Genomic DNA, 18,381 nt, shown 5'->3' with positions numbered 1-18,381 from the left:
TTTGTATATCAGGAACACAGATGAATCTTGTCAGTGACTAAACGAGGCTGGCATTTTTAATTAGCTTTAATTAAAAATGAGAGAAAAGGAAGAAGTTATCAATGTAGGATAACGGGGCTTGTTACGAGGGTCAGGGAGATGGAACTGAACGTGGCTTTTGTGACAGGATTCAGAGAGTATGAGAGAGAATTACAAATTATATCAAAATGACCACGTTCATCTCCTTGAGACTCTGAGGAGGAGCATTTTAGGACATCTAGGCTGCTTCATGAGATACTAAGGCAGCTTTGTATGTGTTTTGTAGAGTAGAAGTATTTGTGCAATGACAGAATGCATGGCGTCAAGCTCAGTTAAATAATACCATATTCAATAACAATAACTATGTATACAATTTTTTTCAATGTAATAACAAATACTGTTTTTGCCCAATATATGCTATTGTTCAAAAGGTTAATTCTATATATATATATATATATATATATATATATATAATTTTTTTTTTTTTTTTGAAAGACTGTTCTGCTCACCTAGGCTGTATTTATTTGATTAAAAATACAGTATACTAATATTATGAAATATTATTTAATTTTCAAATGATATTCAAGTATCTAAAGTAGTGCTGCAACGATGCGTCGGCGTCATCGATTACGTCGACTACAAAAATACGTTGACGTGCGAGAAATGCGTCACACTGTTTGTTTACATCTCACGTAATGGCATACTGGGAATGGAGAAAGTTGCATTCTATCACAAAAACAGAGACCACTGTTATCAAAAGTATGGGAATACTTTAAACAGAGGACAAATAAAATGGCCCTTTGTTCCCTTTGCAAAACTGATGCACAACTGCGATGCGCGAGCACCTCAGAGGACAACATCTTGGTGCTCTCCGGTGTTACGGTTTAACTGGTTACCGTGTGATCTGGTGACCAACTTCCGGGTCTGATATTCTTGCGCTTGTGGAATTCTGAAAAGTTGAGATGTTTTTAACTCGATGCGGTGCGGACGCACCTGGAAAAAAAGAGCGCATCACGACCGCGTTGCTTCCATTATCGTTTCCTACATTGGAAATAACGAACTTGAGCGCGCAAAAGACGTTATATGTGAACGGCCCCTTAAAGGACAGCGTGCCGCGAGACAACAATCACAAACCAACGAGCTTCCCCGAATCAGCTCCAGATCTCTGGAAACCATGCTAAACCATAGCAGAACCCTGAATACATTTTATGGTTTGTGATGCTAAAGAACATTTCATGACGTCTCAGACAACTGTAAATTTATGGCTACTGTGGTTTAATTATAAACGCTATAAACGCTAAGTTCATATTTACCATAGTAAAATCATTTCTTTTCCTATTTATTATTTTATACTGTAAAAACTTCAACCACATAGGTTGAAAATTAATAAAGGTTTAAATATTATATTAGGAGTTATACTTATATATTTTTTTGTAAAGTTATCCAAAGGATTCATTAGCTAATTAAAGCTAATGAAAAACATTAGATTAATTATTTATTGTAATAAAAATAATCGTTAGATTAGTCAACTAATCGAAAAAATTATCGTTAGATTAGTCGACAGAAAAAATAATCGTTAGTTGCAGCTCTAATCTAAAGCTCCAAATGATTAACACAATCAAACCTTTTCTGTTAAGCCTGTTTCACACTCATCTCCTGCAGGTCTTCTGTCTCTGACTGATAGTTTAAAGTCGAAGCTCTTCTAGTGTAACTGAAGAAACATCCAGCTTCAGCTCGACTCAGATTTTGAGTGATTTTGATCAAGTAAAGTCAAGTCACCTTTATTTATATAGCGCTTTAAACAAAATATATTGCGTCAAAGGAACTGAACAACATTCATTAGGAAAACAATAATGAATCAATAATGCAAAATGATAGTTAAAGGCAGTTCATCATTGAATTCAGTGATGTCATCTCTGTTCAGTTTAAATAGTGTCTGTGCATTAATTTGCAATCAAATCAATGATATCGCTGTAGATGAAGTGACCCCAACTAAGCAAACCAGAGGCGACAGCGGCAAGGAACCTAAACTCCATCGGTGACAGAATGGAGAAAAAAACCTTGGGAGAAACCAGGCTCAGTTGGGGGGCCAGTTCTCCTCTGACCAGACGAAACAAGTAGTTCAATTCCAGGCTGCAGCAAAGTCAGATTGTGCAGAAGAATCATCTGTTTCCTGTGGTCTTGTCCTGGTGGTCAAGGTCTTTACAGGGGATCTGTATCTGGGGCTCTAGTTGTCCTGGTCTCCGCTGTCTTTCAGTGCAGTAAAGGTCCTTTCTAGGTGCTGATCCACCATCTGGTCTGGATACGTACTGGATCCGGGTGACTGCAGTGACCCTCTGATCTGGATACAGACTGGATCTGGTGGCTACGGTGACATAGGAATAAGAGAGAAACAGACTAATATTAGCGTAGATTTCATTCTTCTAATGATGTAGCAAGTACATCGGGTGTTATGTGAAGTGTTCCCGGTTCCGGTTTACCTAATTAATGCAGCCTAAAAATCCTTTAACGGATTTGGATATTAAAAGCATATTAGTATGTTATGTGTAAGCCAGGTTAAAGAGATGGGTCTTTAATCTAAATTTAAACTGCAAGAGTGTGTCTGCCTCCCGAACAGTGTTAGGTAGGTTATTCCAGAGTTTTGGCGCCAAATAGGAAAAGGATCTGCCGCCCGCAGTTGATTTTGATATTCTAGGTATTTGATATTCTAGGTATTATTCTAGGTATCTAAGTCTTAGACAGTGTTCTACATTATAACATGCAGAGTGTTTAGCTCCTATAATTAACACCTCTGTTTTTTCAGAATTTAGCAGTAAGAAATATTATACGTCATCCAGTTTTTTATATCGACTATGCATTCCATTAGTTTTTCAAATTGGTGTGTTTCACCGGGCCACGAAGAAATATAGAGCTGAGTATCATTAGCATAACACCATGTTTCCTGATGATATCTCCCAAGGGTAACATATAAAGCGAGAAGAGTAGCGGCCCTAGTACTGAGCCTTGAGGTACTCCATACTGCACTTGTGATTGATATGATACATCTTCATTCACTGCTACGAACTGATGGCGGTCATATAAGTATGATTTAAACCATGCTAATGCACTTCCATTAATGCCAACAAAGTTTTCAGGTCTATGCAAAAGAATGTTGTGGTCAATTGTGTCAAACGCAGCACTAAGATCCAATAAAACTAATAGAGAGATACAACCACGATCAGATGATAAGAGCAGATCATTTGTAACTCTAAGGAGAGCAGTCTCAGTACTATGATACAGTATAAATCCTGACTGGAAATCCTCACAGATACCATTTTTCTCTAAGAAGGAATATAATTGTGAGGATACCACCTTTTCTAGTATCTTGGATAGAAAAGGGAGATTCGAGGTTGGTCTATAATTAACAAGTTCTTTGGGGTCAAGTTGTGTTTTTTTGATGAGAGGCTTAATAACAGCCAGTTTGAAGGTTTTGGGGACATGTCCTAATGACAATGAGGAATTAATAATAGTCAGAAGAGGATCTATGACTTCTAGAAGCACCTCTTTTAAGAGCTTAGATTAGAGCTGTAATCGGGCCGACAGGACCCGAGCCCGACAGGTTTCAGCCCGAGCCCGACAAGTACATTTTGATTGACAGCTTTTTTAAAGCCCGAACCCGTTTACAGCCCGACATTATTCAAATGTGCGCACGCACACAGCTCTTTTGCCTTTTTTCAACAATGAGTAATTTATTCATGTTTTAACATAATTTACTCATAACTAACGTAGACTAGACCACTTGGAAGTTGGAATAAAGAAATAAAATAAGTCCTCTGTGACATCGTAACATCTCAGCATTCTAGGCTCATTTAACCTATAAATAGACCAACGCACCAATAAAAACGAGTCATTTAAAAAAAAAAAATTAAATTAAGATGGGTATTTGGCAATAACGAAATTAAGATAAAAGGCTCCGCCGGACTTGCTTTATTTAATAAAAGAATAATGGCAACATTAAATACTCTGTCAACATTATGCATTTAAGACTCAATTAATATTTAGTTATCATTTGAAAAACCTTTACTCACAAAGATTAGGCTAGGTCTACATGTTTTTGTGGAGGAAAATGATTGAATCCACTGTAGATGTCTTCAGCGCGTTCCTGCGCTCACTGACCACTGTTATCAAAAGTATGGGAATACTTTAAACAGAGGACAAATAAAATGGCCCTTCGTTCCCTTTGCAAAACTGATGCACAACTGCGATGCGCGAGCACCTCAGAGGACAACATCTTGGTGCTCTCCGGTGTTACGGTTTAACTGGTTACCGTGTGATCTGGTGACCAACTTCCGGGTCTGATATTCTTGCGCTTGTGGAATTCTGAAAAGTTGAGATGTTTTTAACTCGATGCGGTGCGGACGCACCTGGAAAAAAAAGAGCGCATCACGACCGCGTTGCTTCCATTATCGTTTCCTACATTGGAAATAACGAACTTGAGCGCGCAAAAGACGTTATATGTGAACGGCCCCTTAAAGGACAGCGTGCCGCGAGACAACAATCACAAACCAACGAGCTTCCCCGAATCAGCTCCAGATCTCTGGAAACCATGCTAAACCATAGCAGAACCCTGACTACATTTTATGGTTTGTGATGCTAAAGAACATTTCATGACGTCTCAGACAACTGTAAATTTATGGCTACTGTGGTTTAATTATAAACGCTATAAACGCTAAGTTCATATTTACCATAGTAAAATCATTTCTTTTCCTATTTATTATTTTATACTGTAAAAACTTCAACCACATAGGTTGAAAATTAATAAAGGTTTAAATATTATATTAGGAGTTATACTTATATATTTTTTTGTAAAGTTATCCAAAGGATTCATTAGCTAATTAAAGCTAATGAAAAACATTAGATTAATTATTTATTGTAATAAAAATAATCGTTAGATTAGTCAACTAATCGAAAAAATTATCGTTAGATTAGTCGACAGAAAAAATAATCGTTAGTTGCAGCTCTAATCTAAAGCTCCAAATGATTAACACAATCAAACCTTTTCTGTTAAGCCTGTTTCACACTCATCTCCTGCAGGTCTTCTGTCTCTGACTGATAGTTTAAAGTCGAAGCTCTTCTAGTGTAACTGAAGAAACATCCAGCTTCAGCTCGACTCAGATTTTGAGTGATTTTGATCAAGTAAAGTCAAGTCACCTTTATTTATATAGCGCTTTAAACAAAATATATTGCGTCAAAGGAACTGAACAACATTCATTAGGAAAACAATAATGAATCAATAATGCAAAATGATAGTTAAAGGCAGTTCATCATTGAATTCAGTGATGTCATCTCTGTTCAGTTTAAATAGTGTCTGTGCATTAATTTGCAATCAAATCAATGATATCGCTGTAGATGAAGTGACCCCAACTAAGCAAACCAGAGGCGACAGCGGCAAGGAACCTAAACTCCATCGGTGACAGAATGGAGAAAAAAACCTTGGGAGAAACCAGGCTCAGTTGGGGGGCCAGTTCTCCTCTGACCAGACGAAACAAGTAGTTCAATTCCAGGCTGCAGCAAAGTCAGATTGTGCAGAAGAATCATCTGTTTCCTGTGGTCTTGTCCTGGTGGTCAAGGTCTTTACAGGGGATCTGTATCTGGGGCTCTAGTTGTCCTGGTCTCCGCTGTCTTTCAGTGCAGTAAAGGTCCTTTCTAGGTGCTGATCCACCATCTGGTCTGGATACGTACTGGATCCGGGTGACTGCAGTGACCCTCTGATCTGGATACAGACTGGATCTGGTGGCTGCGGTGACATAGGAATAAGAGAGAAACAGACTAATATTAGCGTAGATTTCATTCTTCTAATGATGTAGCAAGTACATCGGGTGTTATGGGAAGTGTTCCCGGTTCCGGTTTACCTAATTAATGCAGCCTAAAAATCCTTTAACGGATTTGGATATTAAAAGCATATTAGTATGTTATGTGTAAGCCAGGTTAAAGAGATGGGTCTTTAATCTAAATTTAAACTGCAAGAGTGTGTCTGCCTCCCGAACAGTGTTAGGTAGGTTATTCCAGAGTTTTGGCGCCAAATAGGAAAAGGATCTGCCGCCCGCAGTTGATTTTGATATTCTAGGTATTTGATATTCTAGGTATTATTCTAGGTATCTAAGTCTTAGACAGTGTTCTACATTATAACATGCAGAGTGTTTAGCTCCTATAATTAACACCTCTGTTTTTTCAGAATTTAGCAGTAAGAAATATTATACGTCATCCAGTTTTTTATATCGACTATGCATTCCATTAGTTTTTCAAATTGGTGTGTTTCACCGGGCCACGAAGAAATATAGAGCTGAGTATCATTAGCATAACACCATGTTTCCGGATGATATCTCCCAAGGGTAACATATAAAGCGAGAAGAGTAGCGGCCCTAGTACTGAGCCTTGAGGTACTCCATACTGCACTTGTGATTGATATGATACATCTTCATTCACTGCTACGAACTGATGGCGGTCATATAAGTATGATTTAAACCATGCTAATGCACTTCCATTAATGCCAACAAAGTTTTCAGGTCTATGCAAAAGAATGTTGTGGTCAATTGTGTCAAACGCAGCACTAAGATCCAATAAAACTAATAGAGAGATACAACCACGATCAGATGATAAGAGCAGATCATTTGTAACTCTAAGGAGAGCAGTCTCAGTACTATGATACAGTATAAATCCTGACTGGAAATCCTCACAGATACCATTTTTCTCTAAGAAGGAATATAATTGTGAGGATACCACCTTTTCTAGTATCTTGGATAGAAAAGGGAGATTCGAGGTTGGTCTATAATTAACAAGTTCTTTGGGGTCAAGTTGTGTTTTTTTGATGAGAGGCTTAATAACAGCCAGTTTGAAGGTTTTGGGGACATGTCCTAATGACAATGAGGAATTAATAATAGTCAGAAGAGGATCTATGACTTCTAGAAGCACCTCTTTTAAGAGCTTAGATTAGAGCTGTAATCGGGCCGACAGGACCCGAGCCCGACAGGTTTCAGCCCGAGCCCGACAAGTACATTTTGATTGACAGCTTTTTTAAAGCCCGAACCCGTTTACAGCCCGACATTATTCAAATGTGTGCACGCACACAGCTCTTTTGCCTTTTTTCAACAATGAGTAATTTATTCATGTTTTAACATAATTTACTCATAACTAACGTAGACTAGACCACTTGGAAGTTGGAATAAAGAAATAAAATAAGTCCTCTGTGACATCGTAACATCTCAGCATTCTAGGCTCATTTAACCTATAAATAGACCAACGCACCAATAAAAACGAGTCATTTAAAAAAAAAAAATTAAATTAAGATGGGTATTTGGCAATAACGAAATTAAGATAAAAGGCTCCGCCGGACTTGCTTTATTTAATAAAAGAATAATGGCAACATTAAATACTCTGTCAACATTATGCATTTAAGACTCAATTAATATTTAGTTATCATTTGAAAAACCTTTACTCACAAAGATTAGGCTAGGTCTACATGTTTTTGTGGAGGAAAATGATTGAATCCACTGTAGATGTCTTCAGCGCGTTCCTGCGCTCACTGATGGTGCGTCATTATTCACTCGTTATTCTCAGAGTTTGCTTTAGTTGCTAGTGCAACCAAAACGTAATCACCAGAGGCAAGCCTCCGTTACACCTGCTCAGCATTCATTTTAGCATTTTTCTCGCGCTAATCGAAACACATCACATGACCGCTTGTTTACCTCACAAACCGGAGCGCAAGCCCGAGCCCGAGTAAGATGATAGAAATTAAGCCCGAACCCGACCGAACCCGTCGGGTCCCGACGGGTCCCATCGGGTTCAGGCAAAGATTTTCAGATCTTTGTGTCTTGGTTTAGATGATTTAACAAGTTTATACAATTCTTCCTCTCCTATAGTAGAGAATGAGTGGAACTGTTCCTCAGGGGGTCTGTAGTGCACTGTCTGAGGCGATTCTGTCACTGACGGCTGAATGGTTGCAATTTTATCTCTAATAGTATTGATTTTAGAAGTAAAGTAGTTCATAAAGTCATTACTGCTGTTGATGTTGGGAAATGTCAACACTTGCTGAGTTTTTATTTTTCGTTAATTTAGCCACTGTATTGAATAAATACCTGGGGTTATGTTTTTTTTCTTTTAAAAAAAGAAGAAAAGTAATCAGATCTAGCAGTTTTTAATGCTTTTCTGTAGGATAGGTTACTTTCCCGCCAAGCAATACGAAATACCTCTAGTTTTGTTTTCCTCCAGCTGCGCGCCATTTTTCGGGCTGCTCTCTTTAGGGTGTGAGTATGCTCATTAAATCATGATGTCAAACTGTTTTCCTTAACCTTCCTTAAGCGTAGAGGAGCAACTGTATTTAAAGTGCTAGAAAAGAGAGAGTCCATAGTTTATATTACATCATTAATTTGTTTTGAGGTTTTGGATATGCTAAGGAATTTGGATACATCAGGAAGATAACTTAAAAAGCAGTCTTTTGTGGTAGAAGTGATGGTTCTTCCATACTTGTAACAAGAGGTCAGAATAACGTCAGTAATATCTCCAAATGAACTCTTACTGGACTGAAGCAGCTCAGCTTTACTTGATTCTCCATCAATCATGTTTTAGAGTCTCAAATCTGATTCTCAGGATATTTTGAGGAGCATTTGTTTCCAGAATCTTTACTTTCACTGTTCCTCAGCGGAGGAATGATCTTCACAAGCCTCCAGAACATCTCACATCTTCTAAAGAGCCTTTATTTCTTCAGCTCTCAATCACTGTGTTATATCTGCGGATCATCTCAATCTCATTTTACTAAGTACATGTAATTGGAGATATAAAAACTAATATACAGTATATATTACAGAAATATTTAGCAGAATGTCTGAGTTGCTCTTTTCCATACAATTAAAAGTGAACTCTTCCTTTACTTAATGACTTGGTATTTTTTTTAAAATCACAAAGTTATTATTTTTAAAAGAGTGCTTCCCGTACAGAATGTAAAGTGAATGTAAGTTTTTTTTTATGGATATTGTTCCAGTCATGTCAGTTTTGAACAGCTTTGAGTGGTCAATGTGACAAAAGTTTTGTTTATGTTTTATGTATCAGCCTCTGGTTTTATTAACAAAGCTTTTCTTTTACTTTCTTAGCACTGTCAGACAGTGTTTGACAGTGATTTTGTAAACGTGCGCTCTCGTGGCACACCTGAACGCACTCCAGAAGTCTGTCCAAAAAGAGGAGAAGGGCTGTGAAAGTTTGTCCTACTTTGGGAGCGCTGCCACACTCTGTCCTGTCGAGTTTTGCCAATTAAAGCGGGTTCCCACTGTTCTAGGCAGCAGGCATGCAGCTCTTGGCACCGCAGCTCCTGCCAGGGCGCACAGTGACTTTCGACCCCACACAGATGGGCTCACAGGCAGGCCTTCGCTCCTGGAGCCCGGCCCGGCCCCAAATGGACACTGAGGTCGCCGCTCTGGCCTGAAGGGTCCTGAGGGTGGGTGCTGCTGACAGGGCCCAAATGCTCGGCGCAGGGACAAGCACGAGTGTGTGTCGGGTGGGGGGGGGTCTTTCTGGGGAGCCCCTGGCCGGAGCGCCGCCTCACAGCGGGAAGAGATACTGTCTTGATCACTGAATATTCATGGCCGCCTGGTCGCCGTGACAGGGGGCAGCGAGGAAGAGGATGTCAGAGTGAGAGTGAGAGAAACACAGAGAGAGAGGAAATCAAACGGCAGTTCACACACAATATAAACAGAGCCGCGCCGAGGAGACAGACAGCATCTGTGATGATTGCGGGGATTGTGGGAAATGCTGCAACTCGCAGTAACACACAGCAGTAGCTGCAGCATATTGCCGAGTGCATCTCGAGAAAAACTTTATGCTGCTCACATGGTCGGTTTAAATCCATAATCAGACTCCAAGATCAACAAAAATGGCTTTGACGATTAAATAAACCTGACTGTAATAAACATGTAAGTCAATTATAACCGGCCAATATTTGTAAACTAACTGTTACAAATGAATGATTGACACTTGAAGCTTAACATTAATGTGCTGTGCATGAAAAATGTGATGTGAAAACAGTTTTCACTCGTAAATTGTTAGTTATTTTCTCAAAGAATTACATAGAAACTCCAAGTAACGTGAAACTAAAAAAAGATTTTGAAGTAGAACATTTTTAATTTGTGTACTTCACAAAATGTACTTCAGTACTCTGTTTTATTTACTACTTTTTTTTTCCGTCTCCATGCAGAACCATTGTGAATCATTTAAAGGGATACTCCACCTTAAAATGAAAATGCACTCATTCTAATGTCGTCTCAGATGTTTGAAATAATGTGTGACTATTCCTTTCTATGAACAAATATGGAGATGTTTAAGGGGTCATATGATGTTGCTTAAAATAACATTTTTTTGTGTATTTGGTGTAATGCAATGTGTTTATGTGGTTTAAAGTAAAACAAAAAAAAAACTATTTTCAACTTACTGTACATTATTGCTGCTCCTCTATGCCCCGCCTTTCTGAAACATACATTTTTACAAAGCTCACCTGAAAAGTGAGGCATGCTCTGATTGGCCAGCTATCTATTGCTTTGTGATTGGCTGAATACCTCAAGCATGTGACGGAAATGTTATGCCCCTCACCATACTGTGATGTGTGTCCCGGAGCGCAGAGACAAAACCAATAAAACCCATTACAAACAAGACATTTGTTGTATCCAGTGGGGAGATAACTAATGAATATAATGACTTATACTGTGTTTTTATGTGTTGTGTTGCATATCGTGCTGCGTAAACATAAAACCATGTCTGCATTTGTGATGGGAGAAACGTCAAACAGCAAGCTCTACACTGCTCAAAACTCATGTTTGAATCATCAGTGGCAAATTCTTTTTAATATGAAAATGTACTTACAGACTGTGATTCAGAAGCACCAGACTGTCCTTGCAAAGGTTATAGAAACAGCCTTTGTACACAGAGGCATTGTAGGATACTGGTTCAGCAAACAGTCCTCATCCTCCATAAACGCACTGTATTTCCTTCTGAATATTTGGGTTGGGTAAATACAACTTGACCACTGATTTCTAGCTGTGTCCTCTTTTGGAAGAGCTAGTAGTTTCACTTTCACAATGAAACACACAGTGTCTTTACAAGATGGCATGGCAACAGCGAGAAATAAAAGTTAGGCCTTGTTTATTTGTGTGAAAATATCTTCCCACATAGTGACATAGACATGTGGGGGTGTGTCTAAACGAGCTGTTTTAGGAGGGTGTGGTTGACTTACATTTTATTCAAAAAAATCTCTTTAGATATGAGACTTTAGTCTTTGCAACTTTACAGATCTTCTTCATGCACCAAGAGCTTGTAACACTCCAAAGAGAAATGAATTTTTTTTATTGCATCATATGACCCCTTTAAGACAAATAATCCATCTATGGAAGTCAATATAATGAAAATGGATGGGACCCTCAAAGATGATGCTTCGAAAACCATGCAAAAAAAGTGAACATGGTGGTAATTCATGTGACCCCAGAGATGATAAATTAATGTCTTTAAAAGCAAAACTATAGGTGTGTATAAGTAAAATAATAATATTTAAAACAGTGGATTCTGAGTTCATGGCAACAGATTTTAGTTGTATTTAAAAAACTTTTTTTTTGTTTTGCTTAAGACATTTCTTCATTGGCTGGGATCTTATGGATTACTGTAATTTTCATTCGCATGGTTTTTGAAGCATTAACTTTGAGGATCCTATCCACTTGCATTATTTGGAATTACAAAGATGGATTACTTTTAAGAGAGTCATATGATGCATATGATTCCTTTTCTTTAGTGTGTTATTTAGCTATTTATTTATTTAGTTATTAGAAGCTATTTGTGCGTGTATAAGTTCTGCGGAGAGTTACAAAACTCAAAAGTCTCCCACAAAAGGACTTATTCTATCTAAAAGAGAAGGCTGATCCAGAACAGGCTAAAACACCTCATTCAAACAGGCACTCACAAGACTGTGTCACGATGTGGAAATATTTGCGTAATGCCGCCCAAATGTTCACGCAAATAAAGAAGGTGGGCCCTATAATACTCATTTTCCCGTCCAGTGCCACGTCGTGTAATTAGCAAATTAATGTGTGCTCATTTGTGTGCCCATGGGCGTGCTGGTCTAAAACAGAGGTGTGTTCAGGCACATTGCCTGGTGCATTGCTATTTTAAAGAGTTGAAAATAGACTGCGCCATAGACCAACTCAAACCTTATCTAAAGTGTGGCACAATGTTTTTTTCTTTGTTATTTAAAGATCGTGTTAGTATAGACGGGTCCACAACGCACGTACATGCTGCTTATTAAACACAGGGACGCACAGCAGCACACAAACATGGCAAATATAAAAAAATTAAAGTATTGCAGAGTATAAGAATTTCATCTCGGAGACGTGTTCTGTCTTTGCGCTTGCCAAATTCAGGTGTGTAAATAGCCAATCTATCATGGCACGAGCACAACTGGCTTTTAAAGGGAATGGAAGATGAGACTCTGATTGGTTTATTGCATGTTATGCCCCAAAAACACCCATTACTCATTAAGAGAATAGGGACAACCCATTTAGACTATGCTCCCGGGCACGCAAACCGTTTTTCTGTCGTTAAAATAGCAAAAGTGGATTTGGACACGCCCTGAGTGCACCTGCACTGTGCGCTTTACACTGTGTGTTTAGATTGAAGTAGAGCCCGGTGTGGTTTCAGGAAGCGCAGTAGTGTGGATGCAGCATGTCAGGGAGATGCTCTGTGTTTCTGTGCCAAAGCAAAAGCACTTTATTTGGGCTTCTGAAACTAGATAGAATGAGGAATCATTGGTTAAGATTTATTTACAACAGAACAGCACAACCCAGATGTTCGAATTTGTGCAACACATTTTATGGACAACAGTTTTGTGTGTAAAGGCTATTTCTAAAAAAAAAATATTCCGACTTTGCTAGGACAATCTGGCACTTATTCTGAATCAGCCACTGTAAGAATGTTTCTCTCTTGGCCATAATATTATAGGTAGTTATGCGAAATGTTTTGTATTTTCCACTGATCTATTAACAAGATTAACACATTTCACCTGCATTTTCTAGACATCCCAGTGATTCCAGACCTGGAGGAGGTTCAAGAGGAAGACCTCAGCATGCAGATCGCTGCTCCACCCAGGTATCCTTCAGTCAAAACAATAATCATCATCAAGAAAACAAACTCTCATATGCTTGAAGATCTGCTGGATCTTGCTGAGAATCTTAGTTAAGTTAATTAAACTGTCTATGTGCTTCTGGCTTAAAAGACACTATGGTACTTAATAAAGAGACTTTCTTTCCATTAACCTTCTTGCTGTATTGTATTATATTATATTATATTATTTACATAATTTTTAAACGCATAGGTAAATGGATAGTTGTTGGTGCCAGTGACCCTCAAATATGAAGATCTCCTTGTTTGGACTCCTTCAGTAAATAAATTTCATTTTCATGTATACAGACCCATTTATTCTCTTTGTAAACATAAGTAGTAACCAATCTTAAAGTTATAATTTCCCAAATAAAATAATTGGTGTTAGTTTGTCACTGTACTGAAGCCAAAACAAATGACTACAATTATTTGTATTAAGTTAACAGAAGAGAAACATTTTCAGTTAAATTCAGATTTACATGTGTAGTGCTTTTCACAATAAATATCACTCCAGAGCAGCTTTACAGAGAATATTTTTTCACAAAAAGTCTACCCACATACAACACTAATAAAACAGCTGCTCTTCAATAGTTATCACTTTATATTTGCACTAAACTTGTTTATTTAATGTCCCAACACAAGTCTGTGCACACACATCTGCCAAAAACACGTGGATATGTCGTGCAAACGGTTGTCTCATGAATAATGGGTTTAACAATCAGTGTTCATGTCTGTGGTTTGTCATAATATGTTGTCAAAGTTTGAATTCATTGATGGAGCTGAATTTTATCCAGTTCATCCAGTATAAAATAGTCTTTAGATACCTTTGCGATGCTAAAAACAGACACGTGTTTATGGATCTCTCTTGTCTGCAGTATCCAGGTGAACAGAGTTATGACCTACAGAGACCTGGATAATGACCTCATGAAGTACTCGGCTTTCCAGACTCTGGTGAGACACTCACCTATCATTACCCATCATGCCTCAACAACAAACTGCTGCTTTGTGTAAATCAAGGATGTTGTAAGGAGCGTGAAGTTACTGCCTAGTTCATCCTTCACGTCCTACAGCATCTCTTTAGTTTTTTTGACTGACCTGGCATCATATTGCAATGCTTCAGTATTGTCAGTGATGGCTTGGCTAATGTTTTGTCTGTACTGAATGTTTCTCAGGATGGAGAGATTGACCTGAAGCTGCTCACGAAGGTTTTAGCCCCGGAGCAGGAGGTGAGAGAGGTGAGCTCTGCTAGTAAATATCGCGTCTATCCGGCTCTTTCTAGGCCAGACCAACAGATTTATGAAGTCACCAGCAGCATTCTTCATCTCATACTGTTCCACAGTGTGTTACAGGACAGTTCACCCACAAATGAGCGGTCTGTCTTCATTTGCTCACCTTCACGTCGTTCCTAACTCATATGACTTTTATTCTGTGGAGCACAAAAGAAGATATTTTGAAGAATCTTCACTCTTCTATATAGAATGACAGTCCATTATGACAAGTAGTGGTCGACCGATATAACAGCCGATATTTGGCATTTTTCAGCCGATAAGTTTTTCTGCTCGGCGATGTGTTCAAGGCGGGACTTTTATTTTGAGGGCGCTGAGAGCAGCGGCAACTGAGCTCACAGTACTCACACTCTCTCTTGTTTACGGTTTAAAAAAAACAATATCGGTTGACCCCTGATGAAAAGAACCAAAAACATCAAAATAATAAAAAAGCACCATAAAAGTGCATTTGATTCATGTAAACATGTTTAATAATAATAATAAAAAAGTAAATTTCTTGTGAAATGATCTATATCCAGATTAAATAATGAATAGGTAATATCTGTCTGTATGGTGTTTTAAATATCATCTAGAGCTAAAGTTTATAATATTTTTTCATCAAATATTTTTCAGCATTTTGATGATATTTAGTATTTGTATCTTATGTATTTGTTTTAAATGGATATTAAATGGTTAAAAGAGAAATCTTCTTTTTAACCAGTAGGCTCAAAATAAAAGCAGTGAAGACAGCAAGTTTGACCACATACTGTAAAACATTTAACTTAAACTAAAAATGCAACTATTAAAAGCCATATTCCATGAAGTCGAAATAGAACAAAATATAAATATTAGATAAAAAACTTAAATTACTGTTACTGAAAAAAATAGATTTTTTTGATAATCGTAAATAATATGAATGACAAAAGCACATTACAAAAATACTAAAAATTTTACTACAATTAAAATAGCGTTTATAAACAAATAGTAAAAAATAAAAGCTGTAATTAAAGGCACAATATGTAATTTTTTTGCTTTAAAAATAGCAGAAATCACTATATCTATGTTATATATATTTTTTAGTTGTGTACTTACATAATCCTGACAGTTTCCACGAACTTTCAAATCCGGAGAAAATTATAGTTTAATTAGAAGACACGGCACGTTTCTTTATTTCCGTTTTGTCGCCCGTCTATGGCGTCATATAAACTTTGACCCCTCTAGTTTATCTAACTTCCTGCGGACCCGCCAAATACAAAGGTGAACAGAAACAAAGACGAGACGAAGAAGTAAAAGTAGTAGCCTTGATTGAGACTATTATATTTTATACTTATATTCGTATTTAAACCTCAATCAATAACTTAGTTATGGATCATGATTATGCTTTGCCTGCACGTTCTGTGAAGCGCAAACGCATGGGTGAAATAAATGACCCGAGATGGTTTTGGGACAAGAGAACCTACAAGACACGGGTAAATATTGGAGTTACATTTCCAAGCTTCGTGACAAGCTGAAACTACAGAGAGATGCCGAACTCGCTTGCATTCTGATAAACAGGTATGCATCCATTCAGCTAACTGTATCTATCCGTATATTTTGTGAAACGATATGATGTCTTGTGTAAAACGCAGATGGACTAGCTCTCTTGTAAATCTACATTTGTTCTATATCTAGCTGAATAAAGTAGCTTCAAATGCAGTTCTCTAACTTGTTCGATATCATAGTATAACGTAATTATAATTATTAACGAAAGGCGGCCGTGTTTTTTAACATATATTACTACTAGCTAGATGGAATATTGATTTGATAGGGGTCACATAATTCATATAGACAGTTTCATCGGGCGCCAGTCATGTATATCGGTCTGGCTGTGGTGCCTTCTACAAACACAGTTAAAGGCAAGGTGATGAGTAGACTGAAGTTGGGCTCAGGTGGTTGTGCTGCTGGGTGTGTTTCCCATACATTTATTTATTTTTGGAGACTCGCCACAATTTTAAAACTGATCTTTTTTCAAAAAGGCTTCATTGAATAAACATGAGTAACGTTACTTACTGCACGTTTCATAATAATTCCTTACATTTATACGGGTGTTTTTATATCGCTGTATTTCTGAAGACTTGCATGTTATATGCCTGATAAAGCAGCGTATGAGCGTACCAGCTCTGCTTCATTTACAGCTGTTACTGGGGAAACCTCTATTTCTCGCGCTTTATGTCTGTGCTTTAAAACATTTCCTGTTGGCAAATAATGAATTTGCATTTTCATTAAGACCGCCTGATCCACGCAGCAAACATTTTGTTTGTTATCAAAAAATATCTACTCTAGAGGGACTTGGCTGTTGTTATTGATGCTATTTGGAAGTCTACCGGAAGTTAAGTTAGATCCGCAAAAGCGCTCATGCGCAGTAACGTTTGTTTATTTTGTTGCCGTTGAAACCGTCTCTCCTTTCGAAAAGACGTGATTGTCAAAATACTAAGTTAGAATGAGTGAGGAATGATAGGGAGCGACAGAGCACGTGTTCCAATGAACAACAACTCCCATGAGCCTTACGCTCTTTCCCGATGTCATCAAAGTACGTCTTATGTTATTATTTTGATTGAGTGACCCCTGGTGACCAAAAATTCCATACTGCGCGTTTAAAATTCTAAAAACTATAATAGTGTCTGTTATTGTGTTTTTCACTATTTCACTTTGAAAGTGATGACAAATTAATAGCTTTGAATTAAATTAATTGAAATCACAGTGTTAATGTCAAAGATATTCTGAAGAACCCTCTCTCTTGTATATACAATGACTTTAAGACAGAAATGATATTTTTTTAAAAAACACTATAGAATTACATATGATTTGCATACTACATTCTAAATGTGAGGAAGTGAAATATGGCACAAAATTCATAAAATCTACTTTATTCCTACATTTTGCAGTCATTTTGGAGCTTGAAAGACATGCTAATTATGAACTGTCCTATACATCCAATGTTATGGAAATAAGATGCATAAAGATTTCTCAGAAAACCTCCTTTTGTGTTCCTCGACATGAGTGTAAGTGAATGAGGACAGCAGCTTGATTTTGAGGTGAACGTCTTAGGTTACGTATGTAACCCTGGTTCCTCGAAGGAACGAGACGCTGCGTGGAGAACGTTTGGAGAACGCGTCCAGCGTAACGTCTCTGAATAACATGTATAATCAGTCCAAAGGAAGGGCGAGACGTCATAGGCGGGTGACGTCAGAGACCAGGAAGCATAAAAGCATGAGTGGGGAAGCCAGTAATCAGCCTCAAAGGATGAAGCAAGCGCCAGCCAGAGATGCTGGAAGTGTGGCACTGCGATGCAGCGTCTCTTTCCTTCGAGGAACCAGGGTTACATACGTAACCTTAGACGTTCCTCTTCAGGAACTCGAGCTGAGTCGAGAACGTTTGGGGAACGAGAATGCCCAGGCCGCCAGACTTTCCAATCTCTGCCTAGTGTGGAAGAGCACAGCTAAAGCAAGAGAAGGAGAGGAGCCTGACAGAAATCTGGGACAACCCGTCCAATGCCAAACTTTAGAAGGAAGTGAGTCTTGACCCCCAGGAGAGGGGAGATCAGAGGACTCGAGGCTTAGGACAGCATCCTGATCACCGCTTAGCATAAGCTTCTTCTGGCCGGAGGCCTCAGCCTCAGCACACCATGAGTCTGGCCAACATCTCCAACTCTGCTTCATCACCTCAGTGTGAAGCCACAATACCCCGGGCCTTGGCCCCTGCCTCAACAGGATTTCTGCTCCCATATTAAGATGCCCAGGAATGTGAACTGCTCTGAGCGATAGGAATTCGTCCTGGGCCCACACAAGGATCTGGTATGCTAGTTTTATAAACGGCGTGAGTGCAGACCTCCTTGATGGTTGATGTAAGAGACCACCGCTGTGTTGTTGGTGCGCACCAACACATCGTGACCTCT

The 18,381-nt window shown here is 38.4% G+C and overlaps 1 protein-coding gene across 2 annotated transcripts in view; it reads left to right on the top strand.

The window, feature by feature from the left end:
• The window catches only part of ift43 (intraflagellar transport 43 homolog (Chlamydomonas)), a 40,385-nt gene that overhangs the window by 16,431 nt on the left and 5,573 nt on the right, over positions 1–18,381 (top strand). The window contains exons 6-8 of one of the 2 annotated variants that reach the window (XM_026285244.1): positions 13,098–13,170; positions 14,058–14,133; positions 14,355–14,408. In XM_026285244.1, coding sequence (XP_026141029.1) covers positions 13,098–13,170; positions 14,058–14,133; positions 14,355–14,408 — 203 coding nt within the window. Of the gene's footprint in view, positions 1–13,097; positions 13,171–14,057; positions 14,134–14,354; positions 14,418–18,381 lie in introns of both variants that reach the window. The other variant, XM_026285243.1, reaches the window with a different exon arrangement.

This window comes from Carassius auratus, chromosome 17, assembly GCF_003368295.1.
Source record: "Carassius auratus strain Wakin chromosome 17, ASM336829v1, whole genome shotgun sequence".
Taxonomy (NCBI): domain Eukaryota; kingdom Metazoa; phylum Chordata; class Actinopteri; order Cypriniformes; family Cyprinidae; genus Carassius; species Carassius auratus.
Note: the sequence above shows the minus strand (reverse complement) of the source record. Positions and strands in the feature narration are given on the sequence as shown.